Source organism: Scardinius erythrophthalmus (assembly GCF_964197995.2).
Source record: "Scardinius erythrophthalmus genome assembly, chromosome: 2".
NCBI classification, from domain to species: Eukaryota; Metazoa; Chordata; class Actinopteri; order Cypriniformes; family Leuciscidae; genus Scardinius; species Scardinius erythrophthalmus.
The window spans coordinates 54,551,669-54,563,363 of record NC_138222.1 but is presented as its reverse complement, the minus strand read 5'-3'; the positions used below and the strand labels follow the sequence as shown (position 1 = coordinate 54,563,363).

General features: G+C 36.9%; 1 protein-coding gene across 1 annotated transcript in view; it reads left to right on the top strand.

Annotated features, from left to right (window-relative positions):
- Positions 1 to 2,735: 2,735 nt before the first annotated feature.
- Positions 2,736 to 11,695, top strand: part of rgs12a (regulator of G protein signaling 12a) — a gene marked incomplete at its 5' end in the record, with an annotated part of 36,726 nt that continues 27,766 nt past the window's right edge. Inside the window, 2 exons of the mRNA XM_081391446.1 lie at positions 2,736 to 4,541; positions 7,017 to 7,118. Coding sequence (XP_081247572.1) covers positions 2,736 to 4,541; positions 7,017 to 7,118 — 1,908 coding nt within the window. The remainder of the gene's footprint in view (positions 4,542 to 7,016; positions 7,119 to 11,695) is intronic.

Here is an 11,695-nt window from a genome sequence, read left to right as displayed (position 1 = left end):
GTACAACCTCTTTTAAAGGGATAGTTCACCCTCAAATGAAAATTAAGTAATACATTACTCACCCATTACTCACCCTGGTGTTGTTCTAATGCCTTATGCCCTTCTTTCTTTTATGGACCACTAAAAGTAGAATACGGCATTAGAACAACACCAGGGTGAGTAATGTACGACTTAATTTTCATTTTAGGGTGAACTACCTCTTTAATGACACAGCTATCATTTTAATGATCCCTATAAGAGGACACAGTGTTTAAGTAAACTCCATGTCAAATATGGTAGACATATAACACCAAATGGTTGGTGATAATAGAAACTGGATTAAGTTGACAAGGATTCAAAATGGAGGCTTAGTTTGTACTATTAAAGATTGATGTTACCATACACTTTTACAGCTTGGCACAATTTAGCAAAATGTAACATGTTAGTAAATGTTACAGAATGCATTTGTTTTGGTAGCAGTTTATATGCGTATCGGTCAAAAATATGACACTCATGTTTAGCTTAGATCTGTTCAAATATAGCCTACAAAAGTAAAATAAAAATGCAATGAATTTAAAATGACTTAAATACATTTATGTTTTTTGTGACGTGTCAAAAATGTCTAGGTGGTCCAACCATTCAAAGATTGCGAAAAGGAAATCCTTGAAAAATGAATAAATGTTGACTTTAGCAGTTTGGAATAAGCATTCACACTCACACACACACATTTTTATTATCTGCCAAATCAAAGTCCATACACCTACTATTGCATTATCTTTACTTAATATATTTTTTTTTTTTTTACCTTTTTAAGAACCTGGCACATGCATTTTAAACTAGATTTTATTTTTAAACCTACTTTTTTAATCATGTTGGATGTCATTGTTTGTCGCTTTACCTTACACACTCCTAAAAGTGGCCAGATAGATTGAACCTGACTGGCACCCAAACATTATAATGGTTAATGCACCACCACATGCTCTTTAATTCATCTTCTTAATGTGAAGACAAGATAGATAATCCTTTCTGCTGTGCTCCAAATCGAGCATGTAACGTTAGGTTATGCAAACGGAGAACAAAAATACATTTCAACAACACCTCTCTTCTTCGTCTGTGATGAATTGACCTGTCAGGCGTTCATAAAAGGTCCCTGTTGATAAGAGGAAAGGCGTTAGTGCTTAGTGGCCTGGGTGTGGTGCCATGAATAGAAACCAACATTTAAAAAATGCAATGCAGCTGTAAACTTGTATTTTACGCGTCTATATGTCAAATGACTGTAGATCAGGAAGATTTCATCGCCTGCAATGCAATTTTGAGATCGCCATTTGTAACCTTGCCATAGTTTACATGCAATAACGCTGTTTTTAATACTTAATGTCAATGTATGCAGTTTAATACATGTACGTTAATTCATACCGTCAAAATAATCCTATTAAGTGCACTCAGTGACCAGCACCCGTATACACTAGTAGACCGCAAACATTAAAGCATAATCATTAATGCAAATACTGCATGGGTTTTCCAACTGCCAATGAGAGGGCCGTATATATTTGAATATCGAACGTGATTGACGTGTCTGTTGACCAATGAGAGAGCTGATATGATTTTGCAAACGTTACGGTGCCATAGCGACAAGAGAATGACGCTTTGTATTCCCAACAATAGTGAATGGCAGTGGTTTAAGCACGTCGCGCGAACGGAGTTCCGAAATAAACGAAGACAAACATTGGTATTAAAAACAGGTAAGCGCCGGTGTAAACATTTGTTTTTAACAGATATGTGAACGTTAAGTGAAAGAGGTGCGCTTGAAACACAAGTTTGTTTACATGTAACAGTTCCTGTGAATGAAAAGTGTTTGGCATGTTATGTTAAGTTACTAAGTTACATCCGAGAGCTGTTTAGAATTTTGTTAACTTACTCTTGTAACTTTTATCTAACGTTATCTGTTCTTTTATCAAAGCGTCATTCACGTTTATCATTAACATTTTTCCAAATATTTGACTAAATGTTAATGATAAATGTGAATGACACTTTGATAAAAGATCAGACAGATACAATAATATATTACTAGTCATATTTTGAATAACCTTTAAAACTTTTTTGTTTTGTTTTAAGTTACTGAAGTAGTCCTGTGTTGTTACATATAAAGACAAGAAAAACTATTTATTTAATAAACTATTATGTTTTATATAACATTGTTTATATAATCAAATATAATACTACATATTTAAAAAATACTTGTAAATTATTATGAATAAAAACCTTGTATAGGTGCACACACATGCAGTCTCAATTTATACGAGTTGATAAACTCATGATCAAAATGAAGAAACAGTTAATTGTCTTGTAGATTTAAAATAATTGAATAGCAACACATATATATATATATATATATATATATATATGCTGTATGGCAGAAATATCAAAGGTTTTTCACCCTTCATTAACTCTTTACAGTTTACACTCCCAATAATAGAAATACAAGGAGACAGATGTATTAAAAAATAGTCTCCCTTTAGGCCACTCTTTAACGTCTGCTGTATTCTTGTTGTACATATATTGTTGTACATATACAGTATATTGTGTTTCTAGTTCTGTTCATTGACAAGTCTCATGTGTTCTAACCTCAGTCACATTACTCCCCTCAGGTCTGACCCTTAGCAGTGCACCAAGATGATTTTTCATGGTTGGAATTGTATCTGAACGAAACTGATATACCTGTACAAAGTGCTAATATTGTGAATTCCATCACCGAAATGAGAGTTTTGAAGCCAGCTGAGTCGACAATGAGACTTTTGGACCGTCCCACCAGCCCGGCGGTTCGCAGGGTGGAGATGGAGCGTGGCAGAGCTGGCTACGGATTTACAATTGCCGGCCAAGCACCATGTATTCTGCAAGGAATAATAAAAGGAAGTCCGGCGTACAGTGTCGGACTGCGACCTGGGGACCGCATCTTGCGTGTGAATGATACAGATGTGTCTGAGGCATCACATGAAGTTGTGGTGAAGCTAATCGGTACGTCATCACGGTCACTGTGTTTGCTGGTCACATCTGTTGACAGGCCGCCCATGGCCTCCAGCTCCAGTGACGAGGAGCTGGGTTGTCAGAGTAAGAGTAAACTGCCATGGCTCAATCCTGGAAAAAAGGACCCCTTCCCTGCTAATCTCAACAGCATGGACATCAGGGAGCCAATGCTTCAGTCAGTTGGAAGTTTTGACACTGTCTTTGAGATTTCCGATCAGGGCACCGCCAATCAAGACAAGCAGAAAAAACAAAGACCTTTGTCTGAACCAGATATGTCTTATTGGTTGCAGCAGCATAGATCCAAAAGCCACACTGATAGTCTCTCACAGGATGACACATCTCGAGTCGTGAGCGAGGACTCTGTGTTTTCAGACCTTCAGAGTCAGAATGACTTTGTATCTGACTCCAGCATCCTAAACGTTTCAATGATTGTGGGATACATCAACTCCATGGAACTGGAGCTAGAAACGTCACAATCTGAGGAGGAGGCATTGCAAGCCATTCGTGAATGCATCAGTCAGATTGGTATTGAGCAGAAGACCCATTCATTGGTCATGATGAGGGTCAAATGCAACTGCATTCAGCTTTGTGATGACCGAGACGTCGTTCTGGCATCTTACCCAGCGGAGAACCTGGCACTTTGCATCATTTGCACGGAAGACAGCAGGTTCTTTGGCCTTGTTTCGGTTGATTCGACCAAAAATATTGACGTTGTGACACAGATGAGCACCCTGAAGACACTATGCCATGTCTTTTTCATAGATCCAGAGCTTTACAACCACAAGGAGCACCAAAGTATCATGAGGCACTTTGGGATTCCCTGCACTCCTGATCCAGACACTCAAGGCTGTTTGGAGTTTCCTCAAACTCCGCTCTCGATTTCACACTTCGTGTCCGTCCTCTATACTGACATGGGAGACTATATTGAAAAACTGAGAGTGAAACTCGACAGCGAAAATCCAGACGAAGGACAACAAAATCCACGGAACAGCGGCAGCGACAGCGGGATCGGAATTGCTTCTCCAGAGGATAGAGACAGTCTCACTGGCCAGTGGAGCTTCACATCTCCAAACATTCCCAATCCACCACCGTATTATTCCCAGCACAGGAACAGCGCACTCCTCAAACCAGAGTGCAGGTGCCTTTTGTCTGAACCGCTAACAGGAGCTGCTCAACCTGCGACTCAATCAGGTGTCTCAGCCATGGTGGATGGTTCAGCTTTTACTCCTCTTCCTCTCAGTATGCAATCCAACTTGCCACCTAAACAGAGGACCAGTCAACGCAGACCGTCCATTGGCTTAAAAGCTCGCTGGCAGAAGTCTCGTCCTAACAGCGTCGAATGCTTGTTGGAAAGGGACAGCGATGAGCCCAGAAGTAGAGGTAGCACCCTGCCGCCTGCTATGGAACAAATTCCAACTCTCAGATACAAACCACTTGAAGATCTCAAACATCCTCAGAGAATGAACTTCACCTCAGAGCTTGAGCTGACGACCAGGTTCTTCAGTAGCGCAGCCAAGCAGAAGGACGGGGAAAACAAGGTCAGAAAGAAAATCTCTGATGACTTTATCTTTGAATTTGTTTTATTATTACACTGTATATAAAAACTAATGTGTGATTTGCGAAAAAGTTCTAGGTCGTGGATAGGTGGTCGTTTAAAAGTAGCATAAACCTTAAGTATGAATGAATCTTAAAACTAGCATTAACCTTAAAGGGTTAGTTCACCCAAAAAATGAAACTTTTGTTATTGATTACTCACCCTCATGTTGTTACAAACCTTCAGAACACAAATGAAGATCTTTTTAATGAAATCTGAGCCTAAATTCAATCTCTTCATCATATAAAGCGATCGTGTCTCTTCATAAAATTTGGACTAAACCACTCAATTCATATGGATTAGTTTTACAATCTCTTTACGAACTTTTTGAAGAGTCAAAATGGTCGTTGTGAAGCTGTCAATGGAGGGACTGAAAGCTCTCAGATTTCCTCAAAAAGATTTTGTGTTCTGAAGATGATTGAATATCTAGTGTTTGGAACAACATGAGGGTGAGTAAGTAATGATTGGGTGAACTATCCATTTAAGTATTGTAATAGTGATACTTAAGCACTAAAATAACTTTACAATACAACACAACAATGTAATAATCTTTCTACTGATTGCCCACTATTGTTTTTGACTTTTCTACTAGTTTTTCTTCTCTCAAGTAGATCGTAGATCTAATCTTTGCTGTCTGCCCATCGGTCAGTCTTATGGCAGGTTTATTGATACCATGCTAAGTTAGAGGGCTTAATACAATGGTTCAAGGAACAGATGGTGCTGCAAGTAACAGGCACAGCAGATGGAGCTATTGGGTTGATTAGTGCAGTTCAATATGATTACTCCGGATGGATCAGCTTTAGCTTTATGGGAGTCACCTAGCAACAATTTGTCAGCCACGTAAAGGAACATCGGAAAATTATTTCCATCCTTTCACTGAGATGATTTATTGCTGGGTCATCTGTCTCTCTCTGACATGTTTAATCCTTCCGATTTAATTTTAAAGCCTAAATTTTAGTTGGACATTTTTTAGATGGAACACAAGAGTATTAATATTTAAATTAAGTTAAACATTTGATTTAATAATTTACATAATAACTTTTTTAAACCAATTTTAATGTCAGTTGTTGCAGTAATATAATCAATATATTACATTTATTTTGTGAAAGTACATGAAAAATTTGTTTTTATTTAGAATTTTTAGTGGCGTTTACCTAAATGTTGTTTATGATAATAATTTTTTTGGAAAAATTCTTATTAGACTACAAATTAGTTTGAAGTAATATGACTGATAAAAAGAGCATTGTAACTAATTGTAAATTAATATTATTTTATGTCAGTTTATGGTAAGACACACATTAATGTTTATGGCTGGGCATTGACACAAATTTCACGATTCGATTCGATTTACAAGCTTGCAATTCGATTTCAATTTAGTTCAATTGGATTCACTATCAATTAATTGGGGCCTATCAGTTACAGTACATAGCAAATTTCCTCTTGAAAAAAATATCTTCTAGTTTATGCTATAAACTAGCCTATAGAAGGAACACAAGTTGGTACATCACTATAATAGCTATACTTGTAGGCTACTTATGTTTAAATGGTACATAAGAAAATGTTTATAGTAACATTATAATGATACATTTTTAATGACCTAATCATGTTTCCTAATTGTTTTTTTTTTCTAAATCTAAACATTTTAATGGTGGCTTTCTTAATGATGGATTGATGGATTTGAAGAACAGGTTATTTAAAAATACAATGAATATGCAATACAGTGCATACATTTAGTAAAATGCTCCTCTCAAGAGTTCATTCTTGCTAGCGAGTTTTGAATGGCTTTTCTAAGGTAAATGTAATGACTTGTCATGGTTTACAAGCTGTTTTATTGCCGTCTTTCGTCGCTTGAAACACTGATTGAGAGCGATTACACGAGATATAATGCAGATTTCAGTAAGTTGTACTGATCATTCAACATCAATTCTGATGTTCATTCATGTTTAATTTGTGCTGTGACTAGTAATAAAGCAGAAGAGATTATCAGTTAGCGTGTGCTGCCGCTTCGCTTTAACTTGCCAAACGTCAAAATGGTATTTATTGTTTGAATTTCATAATAAAATTGACAGAATTTGACCGCTGACACTTTCATATCCTATCAGTTCCATATCAGAAATAACAAAACACAAAGCTTATAGTGATTAATTGGGTGGGAGGCGCCACAAAGCTTTGTTCATCAATTCATCATTCTTCAAATGAAAACAGCATAGACTGAAAGATCTATTCATGAGACTTAAAATAATCAATATCAGTTCTTCAAAATGAGAATTGAGAATCGATTAAATATATATATATATATATATATATATATATATATATATATATTTAACCCAGCCCTATTAATGTTATTCACATTTGCATTTCACTTTTAATGAAACTCTGAATTGTAATTAACTCTGGTTAATGTTTGTCCACTCAGGGATCTTTATTTTGGGCACTCACAAGGGGACGCTCCTCTGTTCGAAAACCAACAGGTCCAGCTAAACGACTAAGTCTGGCTCATTCACTTAATGACCTTGAGGTAAGATTTAGCAGTTTATGCCTTGCTAAGACACCCACATCATACTGTAAAATCATAGTTTTGTATTTGCTGCAGTGCTGATGCATGAAAACAGAGATACAGGTGTGTCTAATTGTTTTGTTATTAGTACATACGAAGATCAGTCATTCTGTATTATGTTCCAATCCTGTTTTCAATTCCTGCTTAAAAAAATAAATCTCTCTAAATACGCAGAGTAGCCTTTGTAATGCTCCATTATTCTCAAGCACAATCATGTTTTTTCTGTTTTCAATAGACAAGGATAACCATGAAACTGTTATAAACACTAGGCACACTGCATGACAGTGATGGTACCATTAGTATCCTCTCTCAAATGTAAAGAACCCTTTGTATAGCTGGGCAGACTGAAATCACACATTACTTTGAGCTTCAACCCTCACTACATTATTATTATTATTATTATTGTTAACAAATTAAAGATTCTGAAGGCATGCAACAGCTTTGTGTGATGAACAAAGCCTTAATTCTAATTCACTGAAGATCCCCTCTTCCCATCTGTCACTACCTTAATTTTAATATTTAATTTAAAGGCAGTGAAAAGCAAAATTTTTAGGAATAACAAAATTTCAGTCTGTTTGTCAAATAAAGCTATCATATGGCCTTAGAAAATTAGGAAGAAATGCAGTGTGAAGTAATACACTACTGTTCAAAAGTTTGGTGTCGGTAAGATTTTTTAATGTCTTTGAAAGAAGTAAATGCTCATCAATGCTGCATTTACTTGTACAAACATATTTTGAAATATTATTAGAATTTAAAATAACTGGTTTCTGTTTAAATATATTTTAAAATGTAATTCATTCCTGTGATGCAAAGCTGAATTTTCAATATCATTTCTCAGTGTCGCATGATCTTTCAGAAATCATTCTAATATGCTTATTTTCTGCTCAAGAACCATTTCTTATTATTATCAATGTTGAAATCTGCTTAATATGTTTGTATGTAAACTTGGCAAACCATTTTTTTTCCAGAAATCTTTGATGAATAGACAGTTCAAAAGAACGGCATTTATTTGAAATAATTGTTTAACATCAAAAAATATCTTTACTGTCACTTTTGATCAATTTCATGCTTGTTGAATAAAAGCATTAATTTCTTTTCTTTTTTTTATCTTACTAATAACCCCAACGCTTTGAACTTTACTAGGGTATAAGTCAATAATAATTCTGTGGTGCCTTTTTGGTGTTTTTCTCATTTGTTTGTAGAAAACAACAACATACCAGTTTGGAATAACAAAAGGGTGAGCAAATGATGGCCATTTTTGTTTTTTGGGGGAACTGTTGCGAGGTTGAGTGGAGTACTATGTACTCAGTAGACTGAGACTGATGAGTACATTTCGTACCTTTAAATATTATTTTGTGCACACTAATGGACCATTTTAACCAGCAAATTTCTTGAGGTTTGGGGCTGGAATAGGTTTGTCACCTCTCCAAGTGTGGAATCTGAGAGGAGTAGGATTTCCCTTTGGCTTTTCCTGGAACTCGAGGCAGACTTTTTCACGGACCTAATGCCCCTCTGGTGGTCAGGCAGACTGGAAAGTGTGGTTATGAGAACATCAGTCACTCTGGTGCTCACCAGGAGAACAAGAGCGAGAGGGAGGGGATGTGAAATGGAGAGGTTTGTTTGGATGGAAAATGCTTGGTCTAAGCATGTTTTTTTGTTGCTAGATAACATCTTAATGAAGGGCCATTCAGTTCATTTCAGCAATGTACTCAGCAGTTTTGTGCTAAACTAAAGGAGCTGCAACAAACTCCTGTTTTTTTATGTCAGAAAATTTGGCTTTTACATAGTCGAAATATCTCTTAACCATCTGATTGCAGTTTAATTTTTTTTCTCGTTCAATATAATTTCACTCATTGATGGCTTGTAACTTTGCTTCAGCAATCTCTTCTGTACACTTATAGAATGCAAATTCAGTGTTTGATGCAACTCTCAGTCAGATCTGTACCTGATACCAGCAAAGGAGGAAGTACACCACAGTACACTTTAGAACACCATGGAGGTCTGTTTTATGAAGTAAATGGGAGTTTGGACAGCGTCCACCCCTCAGACGGCATTTCTCCTAGCACTAATGCCTAAATTGGATTTTGGTAATCCCATAAGGTCATTACAAATCACACTGTTCGACATGGATCAAATAAACTTCGGTGTGTATGCAGATGGTATGATGATGACACCCATTGAGTCGTAGGCTATGACGCAAGTTATTATAGAAGAATTCAACGTCATCAGCATGCGCTGGTGGTAAACAAATAAAGTAAGATGAATCGCACTTTGGCAATTGTGGTTTTTATGTGCACTGAGAAAAAAAAAGGAGGAAGCAAAAGAGGAGAATATGGACGTGGTCATCATGGCTAGGGAAAAGAGGGCAACTTGGTATGCCAATTTTGCAAATGGAACTTGAGGTAAGTTTTAAGTTTTAGCGGCATGTTGCGTTGATCAGTACGCCATTTCATGTTGCATTTTTATGGGTTAGTCAATTGACGTAGGTCGTAGCAGCAAACACACTGTGAGATGATCATGCTAAGTTTCTGACACTCAGAAAATTATCAGAGGCTATCTTTGGTCGCATGACAACGGCCGTCTCTGAAACTCTCTCACTGTACAACGTAGGACCAACATTTAGGAGCAACGACCACGATTGGTCATCTTTCGTCCTGGACAGCCCAAAAGCGCACAATGTGTACCGGACATAAGACTGAGTCAGGCTCTTGATTAAGCTGTTGAGTATTTTGGCAGCTCTAGTCTTGATGCTGCTTCCAGTACACAACAGTTACTGTTACTGTTACTGCCTCTATTGACTGATAAAGTGTGTTGTAGAGTCTTGCACAAACAAAGCGTTTGTGTTGTAGCCCAGTATGTGAAACTCTATTGCTATATGCTTTCCTGTAGCTCAAACTGTAGAGCATTGGCACTTGCAATGCCAAGGTCATGGGTTCAATTCCCAGGGAAAGCAAACCACTGATAAGAATGTAAAAAAAAAATGTGTACCCTGAAATGCAATGTAAGTCGCTTTGGGTACAAACGTCTGCCAAATGCATAAATGTAAATGTATTGCACACTACTTAGTATAGAGCAGCAGTGGAGGATAGACTTTGAAATGGTACCAGTTAGGACTTTATCATAAAAGCTATTATCAAATGCTACACAATTTTATGTTGTTGCTGTTGATAGTTTTATAGCACATGGTAGATTTATTTCCCAAGGAATTGGGATTTACAGCCGATTTACAACAGCTGAAAGTTTATATCATATCTATGATGGAAAAAAAATTATATTGCAGAAAATCCATCCAGTACTGATTTCTGGCAATTTATCTTCCAAAAAGCTATTAACAGATATAGCTTAAAGAATATAGTTCCACCTATTTGAGTGACTGATTGGAAAATTGTAGTTCCAGTGTTCCAATACTGAACCTTCCTTTCTTAAGTGAGACAGGATCATCTTTGCAGAGTCTTTACAATGTGAGACAGGGGTGTCTGCTCCTGCTCCTGGAGAGCCACTGTCCTGCAGAGTTCAGCTCCAACCCCAATTAAACACACCTGAACCAGCTAATTAATGTTTAACTACTAGGCATACTCCCAGGCAGCTGTTTTGAGGCAAGTTGGAGCTAAACTCTGCTGGACAGTGACCCCACTAGGAAAGAGTTTGGACGCCCCTGATGTGAGACATCCAGGGGGTCAAGGTTTCTTTAGCCCCTGCTAGTAGATGCTGTAACCCCCCCCCCCCCCCCCACACACACACACACACACCTTAAAAAAAGTATTTAAAATAAGCCATTGCAACACAATCTAACTTGTTTTGTTTTTTTCAATCCACTGAAATGTTTATAATGGAAGTTTACTTTACTTATACATTTGTGTTGCATTTAAATGAGCTGTGGATTTCTAGTTCATTGCTCTAGTAGCTTGCTTTGGGTGTGAGTGGATTGGGTGAGTAAATGTTGAAATGACTAATTATGTAATTTTATGTGATTTTGGGAAAAATGTGAAACAGGAAATTTGTGTTCTGTTATGTGAGGATTTAGAAGAGTTTATGTTAGTTTTTGATGTTACCATTGTGCTGAAGATTGAAGCTTGTGCTTAGGTTGAGGATGGGTATGTGAAAACATACTTTGTTGCTCAATTAATGCACTCATTACATTACATATTGTAAAAAGTGTGGTGTGTGCTTTTGTTAGGTATTATATAAGAGTCTATGTCTATGTGGGAATTTATGTTAAGAAAATTTTTTCTTGATTTATAGCTGACGCAACTCTCTAAACAAAAGTTTTTTTTCATGTTGCATGCCAGTTTTAAGGTACGTTTACTTGTGCTGTTGTTCGGTAAATGTTTCAAATCCAGTCATTTCAATAGGAATCCATGCAATTAGGAATTTCGCGTGAGGGTGAAAGATTTCCCCATGCAGATTTCCGTTTGAAAGTGACTTCTGCGTGAGCTGTGCTTCATTCATCGCTACACTTTTGATGATAGAGAGTACTACTTTTTTGCCACATGAAAAAACTTGCACCTTTACTGACAGTTTAGAGAGTTGCGTCAGCG